General features: G+C 44.7%; 1 protein-coding gene across 1 annotated transcript in view; it reads right to left on the reverse strand.

The window, feature by feature from the left end:
- LOC126474099 (homeobox protein B-H1) overlaps positions 1-15,899 on the reverse strand; it is a 461,293-nt gene that overhangs the window by 32,326 nt on the left and 413,068 nt on the right. Inside the window, exon 3 of the mRNA XM_050101519.1 lies at positions 7,636-7,764. Within this exon, the coding sequence (XP_049957476.1) occupies positions 7,636-7,764 (129 nt within the window). The remainder of the gene's footprint in view (positions 1-7,635; positions 7,765-15,899) is intronic.

Raw genomic sequence — 15,899 nt, forward strand, 5'->3', positions numbered from 1 at the left:
TCTCAACAGCACCTTCTAGTACCATGGAAGTTATCCCCTGATGCCTTAACAGATGTCCTATCATTCTGTCCCTTCATCTGCCAGTGTTTTCCATATGTTGCTTTCCTCGCCGATTCTGCAGAGAACCGCCTCATTCCTTACCTCATCACTCCACGTAATTTTCAGCACTCTTCTGTAACACCACATCTCAGAGGTTTCGAACCTCTTTCGTTCTGGTTTTCCCACCATCCATGTCCCACTACGATTCGATTCTGTGCTCGAAACGTGCATTCTCAGAAACTTCTTTCCCAAATTAAGACCTTTGTTTGATACTAGCAGATTTCTCTTGGCTATGAATGCCTTTTTCTCCAGTGCTAGTCTGCTTTTGAAGTCCTCCTTGCTCTATCCGTCATACGTTATTCTGTTGCTTAGGTAACTTCGCCTACTTCGTGATCACAATTGTAGCGTTAAGTTTCTCGCTGTTCTCATTTCTGCTACTTCTCATTACTTTGGTCTTCTTCGACTAACTCCCAATCCATATTCTGTTCGTTCCATTCAACACACCCTGCAGTTCTTCTTCACTTTCACTGAGGGTAGTGATGTCGTCAGGGAATTTTATCAATGATATCCTTTCACCCTGAATTTTAATCCCATTCTTAAGCCTTTCTTTTATTTTCCTCTTTGCTTCTTCGATGTATAGACTGAACATTAGAGCTGAAAGACTACATCCCTCTTATACGTTTTCTAATCCAAGCAGTTCGTTCTCGGTCTTGTAGTCTTATTGTTCCCTCTTGGCTCTTGTACATATTGTATATTACCCACGTTTCCCTATAGCTTACTCCTATTTTTCTCAGAATTTCGATCGTCTTGCACCATTTTACATTGTCGAACGCTTTCTCCGGGTCGACAGATCCTATGAACGTGTCTTCATTTTTCTTCAGTCTTGCTTCCCTTATCAATTGCAATGTCAGAACCGCCTCTCTGGTGCCTTTACCTTTCCTAAAGCCAAAATGATCGCCATCTAACAATTCCTCAATTTTCTGTTCCATTCTTCTGGATACTAATTTTGTCAGGAACTTGGATGCATGAGCTGTTAAGCTTATTGTGCGATAATTTTCGCACTTCTCAGATCTTGCACTTTTCGGAATTGTGTGGACGATGCTTTTCAGAAAGTCTGATGGTATACCACCAGTCTCAAACATTCTACGTATCAACGTGAGTAGTCGTTTTGTTGCTACTTCACTCAATGATTTTAGAAATTCCGATGTAATGTCATCTCTCCCTTTTGCCTTATTTGATCTTAAGTTTTTATATTCAGATTCTAGTACTGGATATCTCTTTCCTGTCGACTCCTGTTTCTTCTTCTGTCACGTCGTCAGACTAGTATTCCCCCTCGAAGTGTACTCTTTCCAGCTATCTGCTCTGTCCTCTGCATTTTAACAGTGGAATTTCGATGGAATTCTTAACATTACCCCCCTTTCTCTTAAGTTCACCTAACGTTGTTTTGACTTTTCTGTATGTTGGATCCGTCCTTTCGACACTAATTTCTTTTTCGATTTCTTCACATTTTTCATGCAGCCATTTTGCCTTAGCTTTCATGCAATTCCTATTTATTTCGCTCCTCTTTGGCTTATATTTATGTGTTCCTGAATTTGCCTAAACATTTTTGTACATCCTTCTTTCGTCGATAAGCTGGTGTACTTCATGTATTATCCATGATTTCTTCCTTGTACCTACGGTTTTCTTTTCAGCTTCTGTGACTGCTCTCTTTAAAGAGGTCCATTCCTCTTCAACTATACTGCCTACCGCTATCGCAGCGTCTACAACATCAGACAACTTCAAGCATATCTTTCCATTACGTAGTACATTCGTATCCACTTCTTTGCGCACTGATTCTGCCCGACTAGTCTCTTCAACTCCAGCCTACTATATTTATTGCATAACTTAATTAGTCTTTCTCCCCTCTCGTATCTATTATCAAGCCCATATTCTCCCGTAGCCCTGTCTTCTACTCCCTCTCCTACAACTGCATTGCAATCCCACATAGCTATTAGATTTTCATCTTCCTTTACGTACCGAATTACCAGTTCAGTATCCTCACGTACTTCCTATATCTCTTCTTGCGTCGTCAGTATGTATACCCGCACTATTTTGTCGGGTTGGTCTGCTGTCAATTCTGATGAGAACAACCCTGTCAATGATTTTTTCACAGTAACTCACTCTCGTCCTACCTTCCTATTCATACGGAATCCTACTCCCATTATACCATTGTCTGCTGTTGTTGTTATTACCCCACATTCGTCTGACCAGAAACCCTTGCGTTCTTTCCATTTCACTTCACTGGTTCCCACTACATCTACACTACTGGCCATTAAAATTGCTACACCAAGAAGAAATGCACATGATAAACGGGTATTCATTGGACAAATATATTATACTAGAACTGACGTGTGATTACATTTTCAGCAATTTGGGTGCATAGATCCTGAGAAATCAGTACCCAGAACCACCACCTCTGGCCATAATAACGGCCTTGATACGCCTGGGCATTGAGTCAAACAGAGCTTGGATGGCGTGTACAGGTACAGCTGCCCATGCAGCTTCAACACGATACCACAGTTCATCAAGAGTAGTGACTGGCGTATTGTGACGAGCCAGTTGCTCGGCCACCATTGACCAACGTTTTCAATTGGTGAGAGATCTGGAAAATATGCTGGTCAGGACAGCAGTCGAACATTTTCTGTATCCAGAAAGGTCCGTACAGGACCTGCAACATTCGGTCGTGCATTATCCCGCTGAAATGTAGAGCCACGGGTCGTAACCCATCTGAAATGTAACGTCCACTGTTCAAAGTGCCGTCAGTGCGAAGAAGAGGTGACCGAGACGTGTAACCAATGACACCCCATACCATCACGCCGGGTGATACGCCAGTACGGCGATGACGAATATACGCTTCCAGTGTGCGTTCACCGCGTTGTCGCCAAACACGGATGCGACCATCATGATGCTGTAAACAGAACCTGGATTCATCCGAAAATATGACGTTTTGCCATTCGTGCACCCAGGTTCGTCGTTGAGTACACCATGACAGGCGCTCCTGTCTGTGATGCAGCGTCAAGGGTAACTATAGCCATGGTCTTCGAGCTGATATTCCATGCTGCTGCAAACGTCGTCGAACTGTTCGTGCAGATGGGTGTTGTCTTGCAAACGTCCCCATCTGTTGACTCAGGGATCGAGACGTGGCTGCACGATCCGTTACAGCCATGCGGATAAGATACCTGTCATCTCGACTGCTAGTGATACGAGGCCGCTGCGATCCTACACGGCGTTCCGTATTACCCTCCTGAACCCACCGATTCCATATTCTGCTAACAGTCATTGGATCTAGACCAACGCCAGCACCAATGTCGCGATACGATAAACCGCAATCGCGATAGGCTATGATCCGACCTTTATTAAAGTCGGAAACGTGATGGTACGCATTTCTTCTCATTACACGAGGTATCACAACAACGTTTCACCAGGCACCGCCGGTTAACTGCTGTTTGTGTATGACAAATCAGTTGGAACTTTCCTCATGTCAGCACGTTGTAGGGGTCGCCACCGGCGTCAACCTTGTGTGAATGCTATGAAAAGCTAATCATTTGCATATCACAGCATCTTCTTCCTGTCGGTTAAATTTCGCGTCTGTAGCACGTCATCTTCGTGGTGTAGCAATTTTTATGGCTAGTTGTGTACATTGAGCCTTGCCATTTCCCTTTTCAGGTTTTCTAGGTTCCCTGCCGCGTTAAAACTTCTGACATTCCATGCCCCGACTCGTAGAACGTTATCCCTTCGTTGGTTACTCAGTCTTTTTTTCATAATCGTTTCCCCTTTGGCAGTCCCTTCCAGAAGATCCGAATGGGAGACTTGCCTGGAATCTTTTGACAATGGAGAGATCATCATTATACTTTTTTTCAGTTACAGGTCACATGTCCGGTGGATACACATTGTGTCTCTGAAGCAGTGGTTTCCATTGCCTTCTGCATCCTCATTTCGTTGATCATTGCTGATTCTTCCCCCTTTAGAGGCAGTTTCCCATCCCAAGGGCAACAGAGTGCCCTGAATCTCTATCCGTTCCTCAACCCTCTTTTGACAAGGCCGTTGGCTGAGTGGGGGGAATGCTGGACATTTGCCACGCCGGACATTTGCCACACTTGCCCCTTCGCCAGGTAGCTTGAGCAGCGATCCTCAGGTAAGGGACGCCCTTCCTCGTACTTCTTCTGTCCGCTTTCAAACCGCCATTTCCACATTTTACTCGATACAACCAGTACGTAAGGGACCTTCTTCTTCGACATCTTGGCCAACACAGAGCTTCTTTTCCGAAATCTAAATATTTATAACTTTTGGGAAACGAAAGCAATATCGACGATTATGTCAGTATGTAATTAGTTTGCAAAGTATAAATATAGATTCCTCTGTATGTACGGTAGCTTCCTTTCACGCTCACTAATTGCGATAGAAACAGTCCATCGCCATGGGGGCAGCAAGAAAGGAACGATGTAAAGAGAATGCGAATGTAAGCTAATCATTTCTTTTTGATCACTGCATTTGTGCCTACTTTAATTACTACAACTGCATGCCCAAAAGACAACAAGGAAAGAATAAATTGGTATGTGAATGTTTGAAAAGAAGAACAACATACTCCATATTAATTTACTCTCTAAAATGCGATGTCCCTTACGGCGAAATATTAGTTAATAAAGTGTAGCGGGACAATGTTCAAAACATGACTGAAAATACGTTCACTAAATGGAGATAAGAACATCTATGATTGACATTTCATCTAAAGTCGACGTATAATTTAAAAATGTTAGAAATAAGGAAATGAAGTAATACAGAATGCTATACTTGTAACGTACGTTGTTGTTCTACATTGTTTAGCTCTGGTATTTACAGGGTCACAGAGGACGCATCCTAAATTTTGGAGGGAAAAGTCGTAATTGTAATGATCTGCACTACAACAGAAACAAGAGGCACAACTTAAGGAAAAATAATGTAATGTGTGTTCCAGCTCACAAGCGATATTGAAGCAGATAGTTCCTGTGACTTAGTATGGGCAGAGGTTATATGCGACAACCGGAATAAATTAATAACTGGCTCCTTTTACCGACCCCCGGTCTCAGATGAAACAGTTGCTGAACGGTTCAAAGAAAACTTTGAGTCTCATCACAAATAGGTACCCTACTCATACAATTATAGTTGGCAGTGACTTCAATCTACCTTCCGTACGTTGACAAAAATTCATTTTCAGACCCTACTGTAGATAGAAAAAAACTTCCATAATTGTTCAAAACGCTTTTTTTAAAATTATTTGAAGAATTACTTCACGAAGCCATTCACATTGTAAATGAAACTTCCTGGCAGATTAAAACTGTGTGCCCGACCGAGACTCGAACTCGGGACCTTTGCCTTTCGCGGGCAAGTGCTCTACCATCTGAGCTACCGAAGCACGACTCAGCCCCGGTACTCACAGCTTTACTTCTGCCAGTACCTCGTCTCCTACCTTCCAAACTTTACAGAAGCTCTCCTGTAAAGTTTGGAAGGTAGGAGACGAGGTACTGGCAGAAGTAAAGCTGTGAGTACCGGGCGTGAGTCGTGCTTCGGTAGCTCAGATGGTAGAGCACTTGCCCGCTAAAGGCAAAGGTCCCGAGTTCGAGTCTCGGTCGGGCACACAGTTTTAATCTGCCAGGAAGTTTCATATCAGCGCACACTCCGCTGCAGAGTGAAAACTCATTCTGGAAACATCCCCCAGGCTGTGGCTAAGCCATGTCTCCGCAATATCCTTTCTTTCAGGAGTGCTAGTTCTGCAGGTTCGCAGGAGAGCTTCTGTAAAGTTTGGAAGGTAGGAGACGAGGTACTGGCAGAAGTAAAGCTGTGAGTACCGGGCGTGAGTCGTGCTTCGGTAGCTCAGATGGTAGAGCACTTGCCCGCGAAAGGCAAAGGTCCCGAGTTCGAGTCTCGGTCGGGCACACAGTTTTAATCTGCCAGGAAGTTTCATATCAGCGCACACTCCGCTGCAGAGAGAAAATCTCATTCTGGAAACATCCCCCAGGCTGTGGCTAAGCCATGTCTCCGCAATATCCTTTCTTTCATGAGTGCTAGTTCTGCAGGTTCGCAGGAGAGCTTCTGTAAAGTTTGGAAGGTAGGAGACGAGGTACTGGCAGAAGTAAAGCTGTGAGTAGCGGGCGTGAGTCGTGCTTCGGTAGCTCAGATGGTAGAGCACTTGCCCGCGAAAGGCAAAGGTCCCGAGTTCGAGTCTCGGTCGGGCACACAGTTTTAATCTGCCAGGAAGTTTCATATCAGCGCACACTCCGCTGCAGAGTGAAAATCTCATTCTGGGCACATTGTAAATGGTTACGAAAACACACTTGACTTCTTAGCCACAAATAATCCTGAGCATCACGACGGATACAGGGATTAGTGAACACGCAGTCGTAGCGAGGCTCACTTCCGTAACAAAGAAATTCACCAAAACTAAACGCGAAATATATCTATCTATAAAAGCAACTAAAAATTCGGTTGACATCTTTCTGATAGACGGTTTCCAGTCCTTCCAAACTATGTAAGTGAAGACCATATGTGGCTTAAGTTCAAAGAAGTAGTATCAACAGCACTCGAGAGATTCATACCAAATAAATTAATAAGAGACGGAACTGATCCCCCATGGTACATAAAACACGACAGAAAGCTGCTGCAGGAGCACCGAAAAAGGCAAGTATAATTTAGGCGAACGCAAAATCTCCAAGATTGGCGAAGTTTTACTGAGGCTCGAAATTTGGTGCGGATTTCAATGCGAGATGCATTTAATAGTTTCCACAACGAAACTCTCTCTAGACATGTGGCGGAAAATCCAAAGATATTCTGGTTTTATGTTAAGTAAACCGGCGGAAAGGCTCAGTAAGCGATGGGGAGGAGGAGCAGGGGGAGACAAGGGACCCAACCCTCCGCAGCAGGTAAAATCGTGGCAAATGTCCGGCGTGGCAAATGTCCGCACACCGAAAGTCTTCGGTCGCCAGGGCTGGCGATTTTTATTGAAAATTTAAGAGGTGGTGGGGTCTGGAAAGAAATACTGTGGGGGTAAGAACCACCAGCCTCCTACTGGGGTGGGGGTGATAATGTGAGAGAGAAGGGAGTGGGGAGGAGGCGATTGATAGACAGAGAAAGGGAAGAAGGAGATACACACAGATAGTGGGAGAGGAGGAGATGGAAAGAGGAAGGAAAGAGGAGATGGGCAGAGAGGACGGTGGAGAAGATGGACTGAGAGAAGGGGGCAGAGATGAAAAGGGCGAGGGGAAGGAGGAGACGGACAGAGAGGGGGGACGAGGGAATCAATAGAGAGTGAGGATGGAGGAGTTGGAAATAGAGAGAGGGTGGAAGGGATAGACGGAGAGAGGGGGGATGCAGAAGATGGGCAGAGAGTGGGAGAAGCACGAGAATGACAGAGGGGGAACGAGGAGATGGGCTAATACAAGATGGTAATAAATACACATCTGGGCTGGGACTCTGGGCGACGCTACTACATCTACGAGTACGGACGAAGAGAATGTTTCAGTGCTCAAGATGCTGTCTGCATGGCCTGGCTGTAGGAAGGGAAGACACAAGCGGAGTACTCACCAAGCAGCTGCTCGAGATACGAGCATTCCGGAGCGGCCGAGCCGCCCGCAGGCTCGGAGGCGGCGGCGGCAGCGGCGGCGGCCACTGCGGGCGACATGAGGCTCAGCTGCGCCGACAGCTCCTCCATGTCTGCAACACACACACCACACACTGTGCGTCACAGCCAGCCAGGACTTCTGACAAACCTAAAAACTGTTAACACTGCTGCAGTTCCGATAAAGTTACGTGTACATGATAAAAGCATGCGTCCTTGGCAAAGTTCACTGGTTAAGCCATGTCGATTTACTAGCCGAATGACGATGTCGTCTTGAAGAAACGTTTCGACAGGTACCCTACTCATCTTCCGACAAAATCAGGCGTTACCTGAAGATGACGAATGGGAAGCTTGTCTAAACTTTGCTTCGAGGTGACGCTTTTAGTATCCAGTGTGATGCAATTGCCGGTATAGCATTGTGTCTGAAGATTAAGACGCCAGATTAGTAAACAACCCGATACCGAATGTATTATTTCGTACTTACATTTATTTGCCATCAGAAAAGTTTTGATTTCAGTGCGATAGTTAAATTTCTTCTCCATGTCTTATATTTAATGTGTGCTAATTTCAGTTCTTATGACATTTTACGTCTCATTAATAAAAGATATGCATTGTTTTAATAGTTTTTGAATAAGCTCTTAGGATGACAAAAAATTTATTTGAAAAGTAATTCAGGTATATGCGAAAATAAGAATAATAAAATCCTAGTAAAAATGTTAGTACTAATTTTGGAATTGATTTTTACACACATTATCAGTATAAAAATTGTATTTGAAAATTTACAAACCGCTATGTAACTCATTAGATATTTTTCGATATTTACATACAGCTGTGATTTAGAAATTCCTAAATTAATAATTATCGTTGTATTTCGACACGTTAACGATGATATATGCTTTTGTATTATTAAAAATTTTATAAATAGCTGACGCACCTGTAACAGTTGGATAAGTATTATGTTATAATGACTCAGTATGTGTTTGTCAAGCTCAGAAATTTGTTTGAGTCAAGCGTAATATCTCTCCGTATCACTCAGAATCAGTGCTATAATGAACTGTTGTAATGAAGGTCTTAGGGAGTGGAAATAGATTTTTTTATTTGCATCTTCAGTCATACACCAAGTTCCCTTGATCGATAATCATCCCCTGAATGAGACAAGTGAATTACGCAGTTTTGGTTTTGTGTTTATGATGTGTCACTCTGCAAATAATTTAAAGTAGTACATTAGCCATTAATTTACCAAAAGAGTGTTCAGGTTTGAAATTTATTTGTTTTGCAAAATATCTTAAGAGAAGAATACAGTAATATTGTATCATCATCTACAGAGCTGATATGCTATTAGTCAAGTATGTTCGTTGGCGCTGCGTTTCGACTTTTAGCGTTCATCTTCAAGAATTACATGGTGTTTCATAATTCCTATTACAGACTTCAAAGGTTGTAGAGGGGACTTAGTAGATAAAGTTTTGATAAGGAACCCATGACTAGTAATATACCGTATGGATAGAAAATGTGGAGATCGGGTCAGTTTTAAAGTTCCCACTTCACAGTACGGTACGTGACGGTAGAGCTACCCAATACATTTATCGAGAACGTTTCCGGATGCCCTCAGCAGACACACCTTGCACAATGAACAGTAGGGTCGCCACGTAGGGAAGCTCTTGTAGAGCACCCAGCTCACTGTCTCCGCTGTGAAGTGTGAGATTTGAAAGGGATCCCCTCTTCAAACTTATTTTACATCCATACGGTTCATTTCCGGATGTAGGTTCTTTACCAGAAGTTTATCTACTACGTCCACCCTGCAACCGCTAGAAGCCTGAAATGGAATCGTGAACCGCCATATCGGTTCTGGAGCACTGTGCAACATTAAGGTGGTGTCCAGAGGTCCGAAACACCCATAGTTTCGCACGAGACCCTAAATATGTGGAGTGCAAGAAGTACGTCACATTGTCACCGCATTAAATGGGCCAGACAGAACATTTACCTGTGTCTACCGTCCCCCCAACCCCTCCAACACAGCAGACTTGCGTAAAAAGTCTTCTTATTGTGGTAACCTAGACTTCATGTTTTTATTATTGTGCCGAACGGTATTTTCAACTCCTAGCGTGCGCCAGGCAATGACTAAATGATCACACTCACGCCTGACGAGCGAAACCGACAGTGAATCACGTGAATGACTTAATAAGAGAAGAAGCAGCAGTTGACAGGGAAGAGATATGAGATCAAGTACTAGGATTTAAAGGAGCCTTCTAGAAATAAGGTCAAATAAAGCGGAGGGATAGATAACTTTTCACCGGAATTTCTAAAATCATCGGGGGTAGCGGCAGCAGGTCGACTACTCACGTTGGTGTGTGAAATGTATGAGACTGGCAATGCATCAGACCTTCGTAAAAACATCAACAACACCATTCCGAAGATATCAAGAATATGGACTGGGTGTAATGGGTGTAAACCAGAAAACGAGGAAGATAATGAGGTGCAATAGAAATGGGAATAGCGAGACACTTAACATCAAAATTGGTGATCTCGAAGTAGACGAAGTAAAGGAATTCTGTTATTTTGTAAACAAAATTACCCATGGCGGACGAAGCAAGGAGGACATAAAAAGCAGACTAGCACAGGCAAAGATGGCATTCCTGGCCAAGAGAAGTCCAGTGGTAATTTTAGAAAGAAATTTGTGAGAATGTATGTCTGGAGCACAGAATTGTACGGTAGTAAGACATGGGCTGTGGGAGAAGAGAATCGAAACATTTGAGATGCTACAGAAAAACGTTGAAAATTAGGTAGAGTAATAAGATGAGGAATGAGGAAGACTTCCGTAGAATCGATGAGGAAATGAATACATGGAAAACGCTAACAAGAGGGAGCGACAGGATGACAGGACATCTGTTAAGACATGAGCGAGTAACTTCCATGGTACGAGAGGGAGCTGTAGAGGGTAAACACTGCAGAAGAAGACAGGAAATTGAATACATCCAGCAAATAATTGGCGACGTAGGGTGGAATTGCTACCCTAAGACGAAAAGCTTGGCACGGGAAAAGTATTCTTTGCAGTACGCATCAAACCAGTCAGAAGACTGATGACTCAAATAAAAAAGGTCACAGAGAAGAGGAGAAAAAGTTTTAAATAATTTTTGCCTGATTACACAGCGCTACGTTTTATTTAGCCATTTTTGCTACGTCGAAAACAATTTCCAATGGCCGCAATTTTATTTCTCATAATATTTTTATTGGTTAAGCAATATGGAACACCTTTATCAACCGATGACTCTTTCTTCAAACTGTTCAAATGTGTGTGAAATCTTATGGAACTTAACTGCTAAGGTCATCAGTCCCTAAGCTTACACACTACTTAACCTAAATAATCCTAAGGACAAACACACACACACCCATGCACGAGGGAGAACTCGAACCGCCGCCGGGATCAGCCGCACAGTCCACGACCGCAGCGTCCAGACCGCTCGGCTAATCCCGCGCGGCGACTCATTCTTAATGGGAACTGCTAGTCTGTTAGTAAGTTGTGGGTCTTAAAATAGAATGCTACTCCCCTGTACACAATGATATCACGGAGAGATACTGCTTAGAGAGATGGGGTGGAATAATGCACATGGGCGCTGATACACACTCTTTTGGTTGGAAATAGTTTCACTGGATTTATTATTTAAGCAGCAACAATATTTCCTTCAATTACGAAATAAAAGGTATCGCCCAGCAGCAATATAACATCTGATTATGCTGCAGATCCTCGAGTGTTTTAGATACTAGTGCAGTGGAACATTACGTTTGGTAACATAGTATTCGACTGATGTCGCACGGTATATTCAGTTATTTTTCCTGCAGCTTCCACAGCGAATAGGAACAGTTATATAGCATTCAGAATACGTTCAGTGAGGCGAAAAAAATGGCTCTGAGCACTATGGGATTTACCATCTGAGGTCATCTGTCCCCAAGAACTTAAAACTACTTAAACGTAACTAACCTAAGGACATTACACACATCCATGCCCGAGGCAGGATTCGAACCTGCGACCGTAATAGTCGCCTAGAACCGCTCGGTCACCGCGGCCGGCCTCAGTTAGGCGAGCCGAATGATTCGAGGCAGATCAGGGAATGAAGTCAATGTTCCATAGAGCTTGAAGATGGTGCTAACATTATTTGTTATACTGGCACGAAGCTACTGCGGCTACGCTGTGAGGAAGTGTCTGTCAGACTTACAGGACTTACAGCTCAGGGAATATGGCCGTATAAATCCATACATAGAGATACGCTACCCAATTCGCTGCGAATCTCTAATGCAATTACCAGCTGAAATAAAGGGTGAAGCAAGTTTCAGAACTGGAAAATTTTTAACAAAATGTCGCTGCGGGAAAGTTCCTTATTCATGAAGGAGGAATACATCTTCCTACAACGAGAAGTCGACATATACGTATAACGGAAGTTACTGTGATGGAAATGTGGCAATTCACCAAAGCAAGACTCGAGAATTTGGTTCTGGCAGACTATTCAATCACTTTCGGTGCAATTTAGGAGGCATCACAGGACCAATTAAATTCAAAAATTAGAAACGCACGAGGCAATACTGATTGTACGACTTAACTTAGAAGATAGACTGAAGAAAGAGAAACGTAAATTATAGCGTTTGTAGGTTTAGACGAAGCCTGCGGCAATGTAAACTGGAATAAAGCACTCCGTCTTCAGGTCACAAGTGGCTCATCGGACCTCAGATGAGAATGCGGATAGGAGGGGCGTGTGGTCAGCACACCACTCCCCTGGTCATTATGATGGTTTTCTTTGACCGGATCCGCTACTATTCGGTCGAGTACCTCCTCAATTGGCATCACGAGGCTGAGTGCACCCCGAAAAATGGCAACAGCGCATGGCGGCTGGATGGTCACCCATCCAACTGCCGGCCACGCCCGACAGCGCTTAACTTCGGTGACCTCACGGGAACCGCTGTTTCCACTGCGGCAAGGCCGTTGCCTAAGCTGGAATACATTATTTGTAATTCCAGAGGTAGCAGGGATAACTAAAATAGCGAGGGAACGGTTATCTACAGACGGCAAAATTCAAAGGATATGAAAGACGGGTAGTATTTTAGAAAAGTGTGAGGTAGGGTTATAACGTGTCGCTGATGTTATTCATCCTGCACACTGAGCAAGCAATAAAGGATACCAAGGAGAATTTTGGAAAAGGGATTAACGTGCAGGGAAAAAATGACATTGTAATTCTGTCAGGGACGGTAAAGGCGCAGGAACATCATTCGAACGGGATGAATAGTGTCCGTCCTGTTCTGGAGGATTACCGAGCAATGTGGGGTCCGCATCAGATAGGATTAACGGAGGACGCCGAAAAAGTTCAGAGAAGGGCAGTACATTTTGTATAATCGCGTAGTAGGAGAGAGACGGCCACAGATATGATACCTGAATTGGGATGGCAATCATTAAAACAAAGGCGTTTTTCATTGCGAAGGGATATCCCCACGAAATTTCAGTAACCAACTTTGTCGTCCGAATGGGAAAATATTTCGTTGGCACTCACGTACGTAGAGATAAATGATCATCATAAGAAATCAGAGGTCGCATGTAAAGAGTTAAAGTGTTCTTTTTCCACGCGCTCTTCGGCAGTGGAATGGTAGAGGGAAAACTTGAGAGTTGTTGCAGAGTACAAAAAAATGGCTCTAAGCACTATGGGACCTAACATCTAAGGTCATCAGTCCCCTAGACTTAGAACTACTTAAACCTAACTAACCTAAGGACATGACACACACCCATGCCCGAGACAGGATTCGAACCTGCGACCGTAGCAGGCGCGCGGTTCCAGACTAAAGCGCCTAGAACCGCCCGACCACAGCGGCCGGCCCTTTGCAGAGTAATCATATAGGTGTAGATGTAGGAAATTACACATTGAATGCAGCGAATGAGTTTCGCCATTTGGGCAGCAAAATAGCACATTCTGGCCGATGTAGAGACGATATAAAATGCACGATTGCACAAACATTTTGTAGAAAAAAGAAAATTGTTTCAATTACTGTAAATGTAAATGTTATGCAGTACTAGAATGAGATTTTCACTCTGCAGCGGAGTGTGCGCTGATATGAAACTTCCTGGCAGATCAAAACTGTGTGCCGGACCGAGACTCCGACTCGGGACCTTTGCCCTTCGCGGGCAAGCGCTCTACCATCTAAGCTAACCAAGCACGACTCACGCCCCGTACTCACAGTTTTACTTCTGCCAGTACCTCGTCTCCTACCTTCCAAACTTTACAGAAGCTTTCCTGGTCCCGAGTTCGAGTCTCGGTCCGGCACACAGTTTTGATCTGCCAGGAAGTTTCGTTATGCAGTACTTCTGGATGTAATTTTCTAGATTTTGAAGAAGTGAAACATGGACGATAAACAGTTTGGACAGGAATAGAACAGATGATTTTGAAATGTGGTGACACAGAAGAATGCTGAAGATAAGATCGGGTAACTAATGAAAAGGTAATGAATAGAATTGGGGAGGATGCAAAGGAAGGGGTCGGTCGATACGACACATTTTGAGGCATCAGAGGAATGGTGTTTTCCTCGTAAAGAGAAGTGTAGGAGGTTAAATATTGTAGAGAGCCACCAAGTATTGGCTACAGTAAGCGGGTTCAAGTGGATATGGGTTGCTATAATTAAAGGGAGATGAAGAAGCTTGTGCAGAACACGGAGAGCTTTATGAAGGAACTCTTTGGACTGGGGACCAAAACACCAATAAGGATAGGCCGGGGGACTTACGATACATTGGGTAGACCACAGAAGCCGGTTTCATTGTGCACCAGTCAGTGTCAGTAGTGAGGAAGACGCTGCTGTTTTTCCGGGAAGCAGATTACAAAGGTGACGCAAGATTGTGGAACGGCCATTCATCAGAGCGGTTTGTCGAGCAGTATTTCACGGCGGGACTCTGGCGTAAGCCTCGTCACTCACGCGGGGCAGTGATTAATCGGCTGCGAGCTGCGCAGCGCTGAGGAGAGCCGTGTTTCGGGGAAGACGCAGCGGCAGCAGCAGCAGCCGCCGCGGGCTGGCCGGCTGTGTTTGTAGCGCGTCGCCCACGCTCCGCCCCGCTCCCCACAGACCCAGGCCAGACTTCCGTCCGCCGCGCCGCCGGTATTTATAGGAATCGCGACGAGAGGTGCGCGCGCCGCTACACGCCCTGCGACGGGCTCCGGCGGCAGGTGAGGGCCGGGGCGGGGCGGGGGTTCACGCCACGCTCAGTTGCCGGGATGCAAGAGGGGCATCGTGGCAGCTATTACCCTCCTCTCCCTCTCAACCCTCCCCCCCCCCCCCCCCGCCAAAAAAAATATTTTAACCATTTCCACGGGAGTCCATGCAAACGTGAGTGTTACACCTTTTTTTTTCCACACTAATACATAACCCCTAGAGGGCGAAGTCGCAAGAGGCCGATGACGTTTACGGTATTCGACGTCCCACATATTGTCTACCATGCAACAACAATATTGGCTGCTAATGGCAACAGAACAGGGGACGGAACTGGAGGTATCCAATGATGTACACAGCGTGAGGCAAGGGGGCGTAGTTGAGCTGTTTAGTCGACGAGTAACTCCCAACAGTACTACCGTGCTAGTGGTGTTCACACAAAGCGGAGCATTGGCAAAGATAAACAACGCAAATATTGCATTATACGAGGGTCTACATCTACATCTAAATTTATACTCCGCAAGCCACCAAACGCTGTGTGGCGGAGGGCACTTTACGTGCCACTGTCATTACCTCCCTTTCCTGTTCCAGTCGCGTATGGTTCGCGGGAAGAATGACTGTCTGAAAGCCTCCGTGCGCGCTCGAATCTCTCTAATTTTACATTCGTGATCTCCTCGGGAGGTATAAGTAGGGGGAAGCAATACATTCGATACCTCATCCAGATACGCACCCTCTCGAAACCTGGACAGCAAGCTACACCATGAAGCAGAGTGCCTCTCTTGCAGAGTCTGCCACTTGAGTTTGCTAAAAATCTCTGTAACGCTATCACACTTACCAAATAACCCTGTGACGAAACGCGCCGCTTTTCTTTGGATCTTCTCTATCTCCTCTGTCAACCCGACCTGGTACGGATCCCCACTGATGATCAATACTTAAGTATAGGTCGAACAAGTATTTTGTAAGCCACCTCTTTTGTTGATGGCCTACATTTTCTAAGGACTCCCCCAATGAATCTCAACCTGACATCCGCCTTACCAACAATTAATTTTATATGATC

This window comes from Schistocerca serialis, chromosome 4 (genome assembly GCF_023864345.2).
Source record: "Schistocerca serialis cubense isolate TAMUIC-IGC-003099 chromosome 4, iqSchSeri2.2, whole genome shotgun sequence".
Taxonomy (NCBI): Eukaryota; Metazoa; Arthropoda; class Insecta; order Orthoptera; family Acrididae; genus Schistocerca; species Schistocerca serialis.